The sequence below is a fragment of the Eptatretus burgeri genome, chromosome 9 (genome assembly GCF_056783735.1).
Source record: "Eptatretus burgeri isolate ZD-2024b chromosome 9, Ebu_testis_v1, whole genome shotgun sequence".
In the NCBI taxonomy this organism is placed as follows: domain Eukaryota; kingdom Metazoa; phylum Chordata; class Myxini; order Myxiniformes; family Myxinidae; genus Eptatretus; species Eptatretus burgeri.
In genome coordinates this window covers 52,364,782-52,382,811 of record NC_140969.1, presented here as the reverse complement: position 1 = coordinate 52,382,811, position 18,030 = coordinate 52,364,782, and the positions used below count along the sequence as shown (strand labels likewise).

The window sequence follows — 18,030 nt, the reverse complement described above, 5'->3', positions numbered from 1 at the left end:
CACATTGTCCCACCCTGCTACACATTCTCCCCCCTACTACACACCACTCCCCCACCCCCAATACACACTCCTCCCCCCACTATACAGTCCTCCCAACCCACTACACACACTTCCCCTACTACAAACCCCTCCCACCCCACCCCCATGGCACACTCCTCCCCCACTTCATGCTCCTCCCGCCCCACCCCATGACACACTCCTGCCCCCCATTACATGCTCCTCCCACCCCCATGACAAACTCCTCCCCCACGACACATTCCTCCCACCCCACTACACCCACTCCCCCCCACTACATACTCCTCCCACCCCCACGACACATTCCTCCCACCCCACTACACACACTCCCCCGTAACAAACCCCTCCCACCCTCCACCCCCATACACACTCCTCCCACCCCCCCCCCCATACACACTCCCCCCCATACACACTCCTCCCACCCCCTCGCACCCCACCTATGTTGCTTTTCCAAACCCTTTCCCAAAAGAACGAACCCTTTTTGTTCCTTTCAAATAAAGTAGATAATATTGTTCTCAATATGGAGTGTGCAGCTCTCAAACGAATACAGGACTGAACTCAGATGCCATCAGCGCAGAACCTAAAGATGATTCCCAGCAGAGGGCCTGATGTGAGCGATGAATTTCCCATCACAGTGTTGTCCAATGTATAAAAAGATTGCAATGAATCATTGATTCGGATTGACTCGCATGAAATAGAAGCACTTGATGTAAACCTTTGTCCTGCTCCATTAGTATGCCATTCTGTTCCAGTCCATGCCAACCAACCCGTTACAGTTGCACATTCCCTCCAACTCCGGCACTGTGCCATGAGATCCAATGCATGATCATCCAACTTCACCATTGTGTCCTCTCGTTCTCATTCTGTGCCACGTCATTCAGTACCCTGACATTTAGTTGCAGAACCACATTCCCTCCGACTCCTGCCCTTTGCCATGGCATCGACGCACGACAATCCAGATTTTGTTCCATGGACAACGTGCCATCCATGACACCCAACTGTCACACGATGCCATCATCTCCAGTTCCATGCCCTCTTATTATCAGCACTTATGCAAGCCATGTCATCGCGCTGTAATACTCTCCCAAAGTTCAAGCACTGCATCACCTTACACCAAGCACTGTGGCTCCTTTGAACTGTGCAGATGAGCTCAAGCACTGTGGCATCTAACTCCAGCATTGTGCCATTCAACTCTCACAAAGGGACGGAGATCCAGAATTGTACGATTTAGCTCCCGCAGTGTGACCTCGATCCAGCATTGTACCATCTAGCTCCCACAGAGTGACCTAGATCCAGCATTGTACCATCTAGCTCCCACAGAGTGACCTAGATCCAGCATTGTACCATCTAGCTCCCGCAGTGTGACCTAGATCCAGCATCATGCCATCTTGGTCTCGCAGTGTCACCTAGATCCAGCATTGTACCATCTAGCTCCCACAGTGTGACCTAGATCCAGCATTATACCATCTAGCTCCCGCAGTGTGACCTAGATCCAGCATTGTACCATCTAGCTCCCGCAGTGTGACCTAGATCCAGCATCATGCCATCTTGGTCTCGCAGTGTCACCTAGATCCAGCATTGTGCCATCTAGCTCCCGCAGTGTCACGCAGATCCAGCATTGTGCCATCTAGCTCCCTCAGTGTCACCTAGATTCAGCATCGTTACATCTAACTCCCGCAGTGTTACCTAGATCCAGCATCGTTCCATCTAGATCCCGCAATGTCATCTAGATCCAGCATCGTTACATCTAACTCCCGCAGTGTCACCCAGATCCAGCATCATTCCATCTAGCTCCCTCAGTGTCACCTAGATCCAGCATCGTTACATCTAACTCCCGCTGTGTTACCTAGATCCAGCATCGTTCCATCTAGATCCCGCAATGTCATCTAGATCCAGCATCGTTACATCTAACTCCCGCAGTGTCACCCAGATCCAGCATCATTCCATCTAGCTCCCTCAGTGTCACCGAGATCCAGCATCGTTACATCTAACTCCCGCAGTGTTACCTAGATCCAGCATCGTTCCATCTAGATCTCGCAATGTCATCTAGATCCAGCATCGTTCCATCTAACTTCCGCAGTGTCACCTAGATCCAGCATCGTTCCATCTGGATCCCGCAGTGTCACCTAGATCCAGCATCGTTCCATCTAACTTCCACAGTGTCACCGAGATCCAGCATCGTTACATCTAACTCCCGCAGTGTCACCTAGATCCAGCATCGTTCCATCTAACTTCCACAGTGTCACCTGGATGCAGCATCGTTCCATCTGGATCCCACAGTGTCACCTAGATCCAGCATCGTTCCATCTAACTTCCACAGTGTCACCGAGATCCAGCATCGTTCCATCTAACTTCCACAGTGTCACCGAGATCCAGCATCGTTACATCTAACTCCCGCAGTGTCACCTAGATCCAGCATCGTTCCATCTAACTTCCACAGTGTCACCTGGATGCAGCATCGTTCCATCTGGATCCGGCAGTGTCACCTAGATCCAGCATCGTTCCATCTAACTTCCACAGTGTCACCCAGATCCAGCATCATTACATCTAACTCCCACAGTGTCACCCAGATCCAGCATCGTTACATCGAACTCCCACAGTGCCACCGAGATCCAGCATCGATCCATCTAGATCCCGCAATGTCACCTAGATCCAGCATCGTTCCATCTAGATCCCGCAATGTCACCGAGATCCAGCATCGATCCATCTAGATCCCGCAATGTCACCTAGATCCAGCATCGTTCCATCTAACTCCCGCAATGTCACCGAGATCCAGCATCGTTCTATCTAGATCCCGCAATGTCACCTAGATCCAGCATCGTTCCATCTAACTCCCGCAGTGTCACCCAGATCCAGCATCGTTACATCTAACTCCCGCAGTGTCACCTAGATCCAGCATCGTTCCATCTAACTCCCGCAGTGTCACCCAGATCCAGCATCGTTCCATCTAGATCCCGCAGTGTCACCCAGATCCAGCCTCGTGATACCAAACCTTCACCGTGCCAAAAGCTGCAGCATTGCGACACCAAGTTGTGCCCCTTTGCTTCCTCATTGCGTGACATCGTTTCGAACACGGTGCCACCGTGCTGTGCAGTTTGTCCACGAAGTTTTAATGACCATAGTGTTCCCCTGCCTTTCCTTAAGGTGGCCCAGCCTTGTTTGCCCATCTTCCCTCCCCTGGCACGAAGCCGCACCCTCGTCACCACCACCCCAACGGATTGGCAAAGCATTGTGAACAAGTCACAATCAACTCCTCCCTGTTCCTCGCTCCTCTCGCTCCACCTCGACCCGGACAACATTGAACCACCGCAGGCCACAGCCACGTCTGCCCGTGGGTCTCATCCCAACTCCAGCCGTGGGAAATCATCAGGAATCCTCGGTGTCCGCAAGGTCTCTGAAGCTCGACCGAAGCCACCAGGGTGAGGGTTGCACCGCAGGATGTCTGCGGATCCTGGCATCACCATTGAAGATTTCATCCATCAGACACTGGAGGATCATCAAGCTCCCACGGTGTCCAATTTCTCTGCTCACCTTGGAGGATGTCGGCACACTATCAATAACCTTGAAGAGGTGAGTTTGTAGGAGGTGAGCACTCATTCACAATGAGCATGTTCAAAATACTGTACAATAACACGGTGTGTTGTTTGGATTAATTACGTTAAAATGAACTTTGTTTTGACATATGTCAATCGAAATTGATTGGTGTTTTCACGAGATTTTATATATTTTATTTTAATCATTATTGTGCTTACTAAAGGCCAAAGGTAAGCACATTCAATCAAGATGGAGTAAAGCCCCCCTCACCCCCCGCCTCCAAAAATAAATAAATAAATAAATAAATTTGAAGTTCTGCCCAATCTTGATTCTCCTGTATTATCGTGTTGTTTGCAGCCAAAGTCTCTGTTGTCATCGCTGATGCTTGTTTATAATGTCGTTCAGACTCACTTCCAATGCCTGGATGTTTGCTCAGTTTTTAGTGGCCCCCTGGCTCCATAAACAAGGACCCGATACTCCAGGTCCACAGCTGCCTTGTGGGTGGTCCGAGTCATCGATCTGTGTCATATGAAAGATAAATCTTGAACGGTTTTTTGAAATATCGTGAACATAAAAGTACATGAACGGATGATCGGTTGGTCAGTCCAATGGTCAGTCGAATGTGGAGCTCATTTTAATGTCCCCTGTCTCTGAACTTGTCGGGTTTTTCATTCAGTAAACTAGATCTATCATACAGTACTGATACGAAGTCTTTAATTCAGTATACTGGGTCTTTCATTCAGTATACCGGGTCTTTCTTTCAGTATACCGGATCTTTCATTCAGTATACCTGGTTTTTCATTCAGTAAACTAGATCTATCATATAGTACTGATACGAAGTCTTTAATTTAGTATACTGGGTCTTTCATTCAGTATACCGGGTCTTTCATTCAGTATACCGGGTCTTTCATTCAGTATACCAGGTCTTTCTTTCAGTATACTGGATCTTTCATTCAGTATACCGGGTTTTTCATTCAGTAAACTAGATCTATCATATAGTACTGATACGAAGTCTTTAATTTAGTATACTGGGTCTTTCATTCAGTATACCGGGTCTTTCATTCAGTATACCGGGTTTTTCATTCAGTAAACTAGATCTATCATATAGTACTGATACGAAGTCTTTAATTCAGTATACTGGGTCTTTCATTCTGTATACTGGATCTTTCATTCAGTATACCGGGTTTTTCATTCAGTAAACTAGATCTATCATACAGTACTGATACGAAGTCTTTAATTCAGTATACTGGGTCTTTCATTCAGTATACTGGGTCTTTCTTTCAGTATACTGGGTTTTTCATTCAGTATACCGGGTCTTTCATTCAGTATACCAGTTTTTCCCTTCTTCATCGCTCCCCCCCTTCCTGGCTCTCCCCCTTCTCACCCCCTCCTTCCTGGCTCCCTCCCTTGCTCACTCCACCCCCCTTCATAGCCTCCCCCTCTTTCTGCCTCCCCCCTCTCTCAGTATTCCCCTCAGCGAATCGACGGGTGGTATTTACTTGTGTAAAATAAATTAAAGTCTATAATCATAAATGCCAGTGTATGTCAGTGTGTCTCCTCTATAACTCCAGAACCATGAAACCAAGCAGATTAAAACTTTGCAGGTATACTAAAGGAATTCCAAGGAAGTGCAGGAGTGAAAATTGAGTGTTTTGATTAATTTACACACCAATTTTGAAGATAATTAACGGCCTTATCTAATTATCCTTTACCAAGGCTCATCCTTGGTCACCTCGCCGTCCATCACTGTGGTTTTAATTCACCTTGTTTTTTTGGCCTGCTCAACAATGCCTTGATTTGGAACAGGACACAACGATTTCTTAATTATAAAAAAAAATATTTCTTCACTTTCCTCACTCATATCATCGAATGCCTGTTTATCATAGCTATGAATCGCTGCTATGATGTGAAACCGATACGAAGCTACGAAACCGATCCTTTTTCTCTCCTCTTCCCCTCTCTTCTCCTTCCCTCTCTCCCCCCCTAATCTCTCTCCCTTCTCCCCTCCCCCTCTGTCTCCCACACCTATCCCTCTCCCTCCCACCCCTATCCCTCTCCCTCCCACCCCTATCCCTCTCTCTTCCACCCTCTCCCTCTTTCTCTCTCGAAACCCTCTCCTCTTTCCCCTTTCCTCTCTCTCCCACTCCTCTCCCTCTTCCTCACACCCCTCTCCCTCTCTCTCCCACCCCTCGCTCCTGCTCCCCCCACTCCCCCCACTCTGTTAAGGGGACTGTTAAGGACTGACAGATTATTTTTTAATTTAAAATTTCTACCCCATTCTGTAGCATATACAAATCAGATTCGGAGTGAGCCAACCAGAGGGGTGCAAAGGTCACTACATGTGTGAGCATGCATGCAGCCCCTCATGCTTACCTCCTCCCAAACCCCCTCCTCCTCCCCACTTCACTCCTCCTCTCTCCCCCATCCTCCTCGCTCCTACCCCCTTCCGGACTGTATGGTGACGTTTGGTGAGGCATTGCTCTCCCCCCCCTTCCTCACTCTTCCTCCCTTTGCTAGCTCCCCCATGGCTACTCTCTCCTCTTTCACTCCCCACGCCACTCTCCTGAGAAGGTAGGGGAGAAACGTACCAAGGAAATACCCAGTTTCCTTTATTAGCTTGAATACATGTGATAATCCAACCTCAACATATGATCGTCACAATACATATTACTCGATCGCTTCTGGGAAAAAACCCAGGCAGTGTATAAGCAACATACTCAATCAGACCTCAACACAGAAGTGTTATAATAAACCTGTGTTAGGCAATCTTTTCAAGAGCAGGCGCAAGTGTAAACACTATAATAATTAAATGTCTGTTGTTGACAACAAATCACTACAACCTCAACATACGATCTTCAGAATACATACTCGATCACTTCGGGGGGGGGGGGGGAATCCAGATGATGAAAGCAATGTACTCCCTGAAGGCCTTAATGCCAATTATCTGATTTTATCTGAGGTCAATTATTTTCTTTTTATCCAAACACAGCCCTCGACCTTCCTCTGGATGAAAAAAGAGGTAATGCAAAGTTTGGTTGGACTGGTTCCTGCAGGTTCCGAATGCATAAACGAACAAACAAACAAACAAACAAACAAACTTTCTTCTTTCTATATTCGAAGGGTGTCTTCAATCAGAACCATTTTTCACCCAGTTTGACTTTTTCATGAATCCATGTTGTAACAATTTATTGTAAACTGATGAGCAAGCGGTGCTTGAAGTTCAACCAAAACAGCATACCAGACTATAACTGCAAGCCCTCACTTTGACCTGGAGACTTTGCAGTAAACACCCTGGTATAGCTGTCTGAGTGCATGAGCTGAACTCCTGGGGCACTGTGCAGAGGGTCACAGGAGGTGTGAAATGGAGAGGTGTTATGCTGATGTTGTAAAACCAGGTGTACTTAAACACACATGCATGACATGAGGCTGCAGGATTACACTGAAACATATTGCACAGTCACCCAGGGAAGTGCAGCAGCAATCAAATAATCATAAGTTGCTGCGTGCTCTTTAAATACCGAGTACCTGGAGAAAAGTACTGTTGTTGAGATAATGCTCTGTACGAGATGCAATTCGTTATGGTAGAGCCTGAGACAATGCACTCAATGTTCATGCATAATCACTCGCTGTTCCTCATCTGTGCTGGTCTACAAACGCCTGTTTGTTTCACATGATAAACTGGTCGAATTCTGGTCTAACTGGTTCCTGCACAGAATTACTGGCACAGATGAAGAACCTACACAGACAGCTGCTTTTCAGATAGATTTGATCTTTTAAAAACTAATGTTTTGCACCCAAGAGTGTACTTTTAGAAATCCTTGTAAATGAATCAAATCTTGATGCAAATGTCAAAGAGAAGAGGCTACATTCCACTTGTAAATATGACAATGATACTGATAATAACAAGAGTAATAATAATAATTATTATTATTATTATTCTTACCGTGTCGTTATTGATATAATTGCTATTATTTTTATACAATTCTATGAAATGCTCTTGTTCATATTGGTGGGGCACATAACATGACAATCCAAAACTAGAAGAGCACTCAGTAGAGCACATACCTCCACCCTGCAATTCCTGATCCACGAGAACATATCGGGGCCCATTATATATATTTTTAAATATCATGCCATATATCGTTTTTGGCCATATCTCTCAATTGTGAAGAATCACTGAAAATTAAACTACTATTGTGTCCAGATCCGGATTCGGATCTTCACCAAAATTGATTCAATTCTGCCTCGTCAAACACCCAACGCTTCCACCAAGTTTCATCCGAATCCGTCAACAGCTTTTTGAGATATTGTGCTATATATTGTTTTTGGCCCCATCTCTCAATGGTCAAGAATCACTGAAAAAATTCTCGAAGCCGGATCCGGATCTTCACCAAAATCAAATGTATTCATCCTTGTCATACACCCAACCTGTCCACCAAATTTCATCTGGATCTGTCCAGAACTTTTTGAGATATCCTGCACACAAACAGAAAAACAAACAAACAGACAGGTGTGGAAACATAGCCTCCTTCACCTTCGGTGGCAGAGGAAATAATGATGAGGAATGGGGTGGTCAGGTCGAAATGGAATGGGGTGCACGGGTTGGAATGGGGTGGTCAGGTTGGAATGGGGTGGTCGGGTTGGAATGGAATGGGGTGCTCGGGTTGGAATGGGGTGGTCGAGTTGGAATGGAATGGGGTGCTCGGGTTGGAATGGGGTGGTCCAGTTGGAATGGAATGGGGTGCTTGGGTTGGAATGGGGTGGTCGGGTTGGAATGGGGTGGTCAGGTTGGAATGGAATGGGGCGCTCGGGCTGGAATGGGGTGGTCAGGTTGGAATGCGGTGGTCCGCTTGGAATGCGTTGGCCCGGGTGGAATGGGGTGGCCGGGTTGGAATGGAATGGGGTGCTCGGGTTGGAATGGGGTGGTCCCGTTGGAATGGAATGGGGTGGTCGGGTTGGAATGGGTTGGTCAGGTTGGAATGGGGTGGTCGGGTTGGAATGGAATGGGGTGCTCGGGTTGGAATGGGGTGGTCCAGTTGGAATGGAATGGGGTGCTCGGGTTGGAATGGGGTGCTCGGGTTGGAATGGGGTGCTCGGGTTGGAATGGGGTGGTCGGGCTGGAATGGGGTGCTCGGCTTGGCATGGGGTGGCCCCGTTGGAATGGAATGGGGTGCTCGGGTTGGAATGGGGTGATCGGGTTGGAATGGGGTGCTCAGGTTGGAATGGGGTGGTCGGGTTGGAATGGGGTGGTCCCGTTGGAATGGAATGGGGTGGTCGGGTTGGAATGGGGTGGTCGGGTTGGAATGGGGTGGTTGGGTTGGAATGGGATGCATTTGGGAAGATGGGCCCAGAGTTTTGATGGGAGGATGTGGGGTCAGAGAAGAGGAGTGGGAAGACAGGGTTATTGGGTGCTTCATGGCAAAGCGAAAACTCAGCATTATAAAGACATTTATAAGGTCAAAGCAGGCATATAATATGAAATAATCTGCTAATGACAAAACTGTAACGGCAATGTAAATAGGATCGGTGGATATAGTTATGGGATGAATGTTTTTTTGACATGTTTGCCTTTTCCCGGAGTTTCATAATGTCTGGTTTCGTCATGCATGTGGAAGAACAGGGTCACATCATTATTCCCTTTTCAGAAAATGCATTCAACTGGTTTATTTTTTTTTAAAAAGGATTGCCGGAGATTTTGGGCAAAATGAAAACGTTTCAGAAGGGGGCATTACCATTTTGGGTAAAACATTTTCAGAGAGCACATAAGGTGTTAAGAAATAAAATAATGCTCATCAGTTGCTCTCCATCTCTCCTGACAAAAGCACAAGACTCTAACCATTGCTTCCATTGCTGTGACACACACACAGAAAGGGCAACTTGCTTTCAGGAAACGTGGCACTGACCCACAACCGCAAGCTTATAGCTTTGTTACACTACACTGCGTGAGGTGAGCAGATAAGGTCTGAATCATACATCATGCACTGCACGTAGGTTCCTCTGCACAGTGTACTGCACCTTCACACTGTGTCGCACTATGCACCTGCACACTATGCTACACGTCACAACGCACCTGCTCTGCAAAATTCACCTGCAAGTTATGCAGAATAACACACCTGCACACAGAATAACTCACCTGCACACCGTACAACACAACACACCTGCACAGTGTGCACCATAACATCCCTTCACAGCATAAATGGCTGCATAAAACACTCAACAGAAAGCCAGGTTTGTATCGGTTTCCATCATAAACCGCAAAACGGAAAGGTAAAGTGGGTGTTGTGGTGTAGTGGGGAAGCTGCTGCTTGGGGTGCCAAGAAATGGATTTAAATTATTTTCCATATACAGTAAGTTTAAGTGAACACAGGATAAGGTAATTGCTTTTACACAATTAACAGAGGAGGTGTGAACTTAAAGTGGTGTTTAGTTGATGATGGAGGCATACCATACCTTTAAGAAAGGTCATGTTTTCACAAGTTTGTCAGGCTCATGCTTTATATCTGGAGTAGGGGTTGGGGGGGAGAGGGACAAAGAAAAGGCTTGGTCCCCATTGTTTGCCCTGGCTCTTCTTGGTTGTTCAAAAAAGTTATTGGAAGGGGAGATTCACAATAAGCCATGAAACACCTTCCTTTTTATTTCATTAAAAAATTGAAATACAAATAATAGGCCTATTCATAATGTGTGTGCTCATTTTTAGTATACAATGTCGAGGCTCATATAAGATTTAACACACAGAACGTATAACAAAGGGAGCAGGAGACAAGAGGGGTGGGAGAGAGAAGCACAAAACAGTGGGAGAGACATTTGGAGATGTGTGGAAGGGAGAGGGATGGGGTGGGGTACACGGGGTACACAAGATGGACGACACTACAGGGACTTTCAGGAAGGAAAGCAGGAAATTTGAAGGAGGTGGGTTTGCGCTGGATTAATGGGTTAGAAAAGAACATGATTTTGGATGTGGGAAGATATGTGATGGTGGTGAACCGCTGTTTTAAAGACCTGGAGGGAAGAGTGGGATTGAAGAGATTGTGGGAGTTTGTTCCAAAGGCGGAAAAAAGAGGAATGAAAGAGTGAAGGTGAGCAGGGATTCTTGAATTTTGGTAGGTTCACCAGTGGGGGGTTGCTGGTGGACCTTGAGTGCCCTGCGGAAATATTAGGGGGACAGATCACAGACAGAGCAGGTGGTAAGGCCAGAGATTTCTCCATCTATCTCACACCTTTATCCTTCTATCGTTCTCTCCACTCCTTGTCTCTATATTTTCTCTCTCTACCCTTCGAGCTCTTGGGTACAGAGCACGACCTTTCTGAAACATCACAAAACCAGGTTAAACCAATTCAGAAGCGACCAAGTTGCGATGGGACGGATCCGGATCAAAAGTGGTACATGCCCCATTGCAGCCGGAACAATTCGCCTGGGAGGTTGGCCTGAGCTGATGCGAAAAACTAATGGTAGATGACTAACGTAGGGTTCCCATGAAGTAGAACCCATAATATTGAGTGCTGAAAAAGCATGGGTTTTATGAACATTGGGATTGATTAGACTGCGGGGGGAGGGGGAGAGAGAGAGAGAGAGAGAGAGAGAGAGAGAGAGAGAGAGAGAGAGAGAGAGAGAGAGAGAGAGAGAGAGAGAGAGAGAGAGAGAGAGAGAGAGAGAGAGAGACAGAGAGAGAGACAGAGAGAGAGAGAGAGAGAGAGAGAGAGAGAGAGAGAGAGAGAGAGAGAGAGAGAGAGAGAGAGAGAGAGAGAGAGAGAGAGAGAGAGAGAGAGAGAGAGAGAGAGAGAGAGAGAGAGAGAGAGAGAGAGAGAGACTGATTCTGATTCTCACCCTGGTCTCCGATCTTCTGCTTAGGTTGAGTATCTTTGTCTTATGAGGACTCGTCTAAGTTGTTGGGTCTCGAGCTTCGAAGTCTTGCCTTTTGGTCTGTTGACTCTAATGTGAGACTGGTAGGCTACCCGTCTCTGACGGGTTCGCAAATGTCTCAACTCAAATGAGCATTTTTTTTGGAGTGTGTATTGGGAGAAATGGGAATTCAACGTAAAGTGATGATGTGGACCATGACACGTGGGACATGGTCACCTAAAAGACAATGGTGGTCCTCTCAGAAGAACTATTGTGAGTGATTAAAAATATATACTTCGTACAGAGCATGATACTTGTGAAATCCAAAGAAACAATAGTTGCCATGGAAACTACAATTCGTTAATTTGGAAAATGTGCCCCCATCAAGTGCTTTTCCATAATTTAAGGTTGTACATAACAAATTTGGTTGACACATTTTATAATTTTGGCCTAATAGAGGTTTTTCATGTTTTGGATGGCATTGACCATCTTTTGACAAATTTTGAACAGATTTTACATACATATACCTCACATCTGTATCGGAGTGGTGACCCATCCAGGATTGTGCCCAATAGCCAAGAAGACTGCTTCGGCAACAGACAACACTCTGCACAGAGTATGGTCTCAATGGATGGATGGATGGATGGATGGATGGATGGATACCAAACATGCATACAAATAAGCTGTGTAAGTTTAAAATTGATATCTTGAAAAATTCCAGAAGTATGGCAACAATAAAATCACAAAAATATCCCATTTGATTATAATGGGGATGAAATTGTTGTCATGGACACCGTTTTCTCTTCACCACGTGGAACTTTTCTCTTTGCCATGTGGGACTTTTCATATTCTCCTTGGAAATTTAGAGATATTCTCCTCGTCCTCCGAGTTGCATTGGATGCACGGGCCTGGTGCAACATCATATCAATACCGAAGAGGTCTCGCCTGTTTGTCAGCCAGCCCGAAGGTTCTCGTGGGCCAAGAGGGAGGAGGCTGATGAACAGGTTAGCTAAATGAGTATGTGACTCGTAAAGAGCTATGGGCTATGCTACCTGTATCTGCAATGACCACCCACCACCTTTCCTCTCCTCCCATTCTACATTTTTTTTATTTTCCTTAATTTACTCCTTAATTTACCCGCCTCTACACAGACAATCAAACACTGCGTTGAAGTCATCAGAAGGAACTAGAATAAGCAAAGAACAAAGATGGAGTCATCAGGAAGAATCTCGATAGGATTCAGGTTTCAGCACAACTCCTCCACCATCAAACTCATCGAGGTGCAGCCACGTGAGCCTTACAGAAATGACAGACAGGTAAATAAAGAGAGAAATAAAGAGTAAAAGAGATGAAAGAGAAGAAGAAAAAAAACTACAATTACAAAGAATAAAGAGAAATGTGAAAAAGTGAAAGAAGTGTGAAAGGAACAAAGAGCAAAGACGTCGGGAAGAACCCGACAGAGATACCTCCATTCCTCTCCTCTTTCCTTACGTTCCTTTCCCCAATGTTGACATTTCCAATCCCTTTCCTCCCTGCCCTGTGTAAGCGCCATAACTAGATGCCTTATGTTTTCTCTACGGAGTACGTCCTTTCTGTAAATAGATGTGATGGGGTTTCTTTCTGCAAATAGGGTCACATGATCACATCTATTTACATAAGGAGAAGGTACTGCACACTTTGCGAGAACAACAGTATGCATACGGTTTATGGAAAGGTGAATTTCGAATGCTCTTTTCAATAACTGGTGTGACCCCCCCCCCCCCCCCCCGTGAACCTCAATGAAAGCATCAGCAGCACGTTCTGGGCCCTTTTCATTCATAAATTGAGCATTTTGTCACACCTTACAATCCATGAGGCCTTGCAACCCATGACAGAGACTGACATTTGCAGGAAAGAGTGAGTTTTACAGCAGAGTTTCTCACTCTGTGTGCGTGGAAATGGCGTTCAACAGGCTGTGTGCTACTGGGCACCGAAGTGTGATGTCAAGTTGGCATGACAACGCTCGACTGGTTCAAAACAAAATAACCCGGAAGCATATTCGCTTCGATGAAACGCGCTTTGTGTGTTGAGGCATCACTAAATATGGCTGCCGTGTCGAGTACCTCACTCATGTCTCACCGTGCAATGAGTAGGAGAATCATCATTTTCAATCGGATCATGTGGAAAACCTTTCATATTTCCCAGGAGAACTTCAGCGAGTTTTTTTTTTCCTACAGAGCTGTGATTAAGGGTTCCTTATCATCTCGCACTCTGTCCAAGCGGATGTGTATAACGTCGTCCTATGTATTCACTCTTATGTGTGCTTTGGAAAGTCGTGTTGGGAAAACAGGAGAGTTCAGCGTTCATTATACAGATTAATAACCTCAGATCGGATTGTTTGATAATAAATTAGATTTAATAGCTTATTTATCATTTCAGTTTAGTAGTTTATGACTACTTATGGTAAAGTAATAATGACTCCCCAACATTTACAGGTATGTCAGCTCTTAGTCTTAACAGAAGTTTTGATTTATATGCACCAAACATAACTTAATGTCATCAAGATACATCATTTAATTTGATGTTTTGTCTTACGATAGTATAAACGGCCATATTGGAGACTTGCCATGCAATTGTCACTGTGCATATCCATATCGACATGACTAAAAGGGCCATATGTTAACTTGTTTGACTAAGTATATTGAGCCATAATTGTCAGTGAAGTCAGTAAAAGTGAACTGTAAATTGAATGAGTGATCACGTCTCCGACAATTATTTAATGTGTATCAAATGTTACTTACAAAACATATGGTTTAAGTTTGAAATTGAGTGCAATTGAACGAACACCTGACAGGTACATTGATTTGATTTGATTTGATGTACTGTACTATACTTTACAGAGCGTTGGTGCCACCAAAGCAGTTTCTTGGCAAGGGTGATACTGTAGTGGGGAAACTTAGCATAACAATTGTTCATTTTGTGAGGAAAGCACCAAATTTGGCACACTAGTAGCCTATAATGTTATGATCAGATTTGGATATTGGGCCATCTCAAAATTTTTGATGGCAGTGGAAAATGGCTGCCACAGCCATCAGCGGCTGAATTTGAGATGGCCCAATATCCAAATCTGTTCATAATATGTTAGGCTACTAGTGTGCCAAATTTGGTGCTTTCCTCACATAATGCACAATTGTTATACTATATTTATCTAAGTTGCCCCACTACTAGGCGTTTTACTATTGCTGAAGTAGGCTGGACACTTGATGTAGATGGGGGAATAGAGAATGATAAAGACAGTGGATAGGTTGATGAAGCAAGGTATGAGGAAAAGAGGTAGACTATGGTTGAGATGGGAGGATTGTGTGAGGAGCGATATCAATGTGGTGGGCGTGGTTGGAGAGTGGAGAGAGTTGGCCGAGGACAGGAAGAAGTGGAGGAGTATAGTGGGCAAGGCAGGTCAGAAGCTCGGTACTGTTGGACCTTACCCCTTATAAAGGGAAGAGAAGGATGACGAAGAATAAAAACGATAAACCAACTTATTTGTTCAATCCATTGTTGTTTAACACTTGGTTCCTTCAGAAAACAATAAAAGCTGCAAATGTTCTGCTCCGATTGGTGATTACAATCTGAAACAAAACACTGTACCATCTTCACAAAGCTATGGCGGCCATATTGTACGAGAGTGGAGAACTAGGCCGTGCATTGTCATGCCAACATGACGTCATGGCTTCGGTGTTTCATCGTGGTTGTATCCTTTGTTAAATTCGATTTTACATTTTGTCTTTGTTTTGATACGGGCACAGTTCGTACCCAAGAGAGAACATCGCTTCCTTCCGTTGGAATCATTGTAATTGCTCCGGCCATTATTGTACTCGGCTGGATGTCATTTATCAACAATTCTGTGGATGACAATTTTGACGATTTTGCGATCTCTTGATCTGCGACCTTAACGATGTATTTCAGCAAATTTTTCATTCTTGTTCGTTGTGCAAACGTTTGAAAATAAATGGTATAGCTTTCTAAGGCTTATGACTTCACTCTGGAGTAGTTTTTAAGTGTAATTTTGTACATATTTGAATGGGCAGCCATTTTTTTCCAGTCCCATCTCGACATATTATGGAGTACCACCGTACCCCATCATGAGAAGATGATTTGTAATTCCAGCTACCATCAGGTGGTGCAATATGGTACACATTTACATATGAGGCGCCGCGTGGAGGAGGAGTGATGTAAGGGACACATCGGCCATTTTGGAGTTAATGCCATATGGCACGATTTTAACTCTTCCCCTATCATCCGAGCCTATCATCATCATATCATTAAAAAATGTCGCTTACATCACTCCTCCTCGCGGGGCCTCATATAGAAAATTGGGGTTTTCCCCCCACCCTGAACTCCTTCCCACAGATATGCAACCCAGACAGAAACCATACTTGGGGTAGGTACCCTTTGGCAATATGCAAAATTTGGTTGGATTTGGTTCAGTTGTTTTTATTTATTTATTTAAAGTTTTTGAGGCATCTATAAATATACAAACAAACAAACAAACAAAGACATACAATTTCACTATTATTGTATAGACATAAGGGCAAGTTTGTGTGTTCCTTATGGGTTTCCAAACCCCAGGGCCAATTTCCCAGAATTTTTCTCCACTGCATTATTTTCACATGCAGACGGTCAACGTCACAATAAAAACTTTCAATTCTTAATGAAGTTGATGAAAAATCAGGAAATAATGGTGCTTTGGACGATCGAGAATCGTACATCACGTATCCCCTTGGCGGGGACTCATGACAGGGGCAGCGCTTGGCTGAGTCGCGCTTTCGCATTCCAACGTTGATTCTGTCAGGAATCAAACCAATTGCATCAAAATATTTTATTCCATTTCCAGAACGGAGATTAATATATAAATCGTGAATAGTCTCTGTGGGACTACACTGGGTGTAACGAGTGGTCACACAGTCCTGTACGACCTTCACCAAGGAAATGAGGAGGCTATTTGGTCCATCATTGCCTTGTTCCACTCCAGAGTTAATATTTTGCTCCAGATGTAATCATAATTATCAGCAATCTTCCTGATGTTTTACGAAAGTCTGAATAACAAGATCTTGATTGGGTGACTCAACTTGTTTATTTATATGCACTTTAGCATCTCCATAGCCAACAGACGATTAACAATTATTTATTTATTTATGTACATTTTATCATCACTATATATACATACATACATACATACATACACGTATACACACCACCACTGACATACCACCTGGAATTATTTATTAATTTATTTAGTGTTTCAAATGTGAAATCTACACATTCCACTTTAAAGGTGCGGTTGGGGGTTTGTGTCCTCGATGAGGACTTACATTCTTGTACATCTTATTTTCCCTTGGTGAGGGCTATCTAAGTTAATGGTTTACACCTGGTTAGTTCCCCTTTACCATGAATTTCGATCTGACTATAATATCATGACCTCCACGTTATGTTTTCACCCCTGTTTGTCTGTCTGTCTGTTTGTTTGAGAGCATGATATCTCAAAAAGTTATTGATGGATTATGACAAAACTAGGTGGATGAGTTTGGTATGTGACAAGAACAAGACAATTCGATTTTTGGTTCAGATCTGGATCCAGATCCGACCTGTCAGTGGGATACAAAATGTAAACTGTTCCGCCCAGCAGAACATCTCGTAAAACAAAGAACTTCCTGGTCTGCAACCGCCTTCACCCTAGGCCCCTTGCAACTGTTGTTCTGAGATCCCATTGATATATGAATAAACGAATGACGTCTTTTTCCAGCTGAAATATTAATGCCCTCAGCGTTATGCCATTTTGATAATTATAATAATGATTATTTTTTCCCTTCATTATGATCCATTTGCACATTTCCACTAGGGCAGTAATTACAAAACCCTTGTTCACAGGTTGTGTTGTTGCCATGTGTTCATTTAAAAAATATATTCTATTGTCTGTGTTATTGTTGTTTTTATGCCTCTGCTGACGAAGTTGCCAGAGGCATTATGTTTTCGGGATGTCCGTTCGTCTATCCATGCTAATTACCCTCACTGGAGGAGAGGGTATTGCATTTGGGTCCATTTGTTTGTCTGTCTGTCTGTTTGTCTGTCTGTTTGTTTGTCTGTTTGTTTGTCCACACAGAACTTTAGTGTTTTTCTCTGCAACTGCTTGTCGGATTGAGAGGAAATTTTCAGCACAGGAGCGACTACTCATGTGGAATGTTCTATTGATAATTATGACATCATAGATCACGTGGCATGGCAGCCATGTTGGAAAAAGGGGAAAAATTGGACCTCTGAGGATGGCAAGAGATGGTGGCACACTGTTTGCTTGAAGTCCTGAAGGGAATACCTCTGGAGCGTTTGGAAGGTGGTTCCGTAGATGAGAGAATCGTGGAATGATAGAGTTGAGGTTTGACAGCTTTGGTTTTGGAAGTTTAACCAGGAGGGGGTTAGTGGAAGAACGGGTGCATTCTGGTGTCTATAGGCAGTTTTAGAGGACTGAGAGAGCAGAGGGAGCAATGTTATATCAATGCACTTTCACATGAACAGCAAGGACACAATGAGTTACATATCAACGCACCTTCACACGAATGACGAGGACATTCATTGACACAACGGAAAAATGAACGCATGGCATAACATAT

The 18,030-nt window shown here is 44.5% G+C and overlaps 1 protein-coding gene across 2 annotated transcripts in view; it reads left to right on the top strand.

Annotated features, from left to right (window-relative positions):
- Window positions 1–3,090: 3,090 nt before the first annotated feature.
- Window positions 3,091–18,030, top strand: part of LOC147020129 (arf-GAP with SH3 domain, ANK repeat and PH domain-containing protein 1-like) — a 76,233-nt gene continuing 61,293 nt past the window's right edge. The window contains exon 1 of one of the 2 annotated variants that reach the window (XM_085895159.1): window positions 3,091–3,585. In XM_085895159.1, the coding sequence (XP_085751285.1) occupies window positions 3,454–3,585 (132 nt within the window). In that variant the 5' untranslated portion in view covers window positions 3,091–3,453. The remainder of the gene's footprint in view (window positions 3,586–18,030) is intronic. The other variant, XM_085895158.1, reaches the window with a different exon arrangement.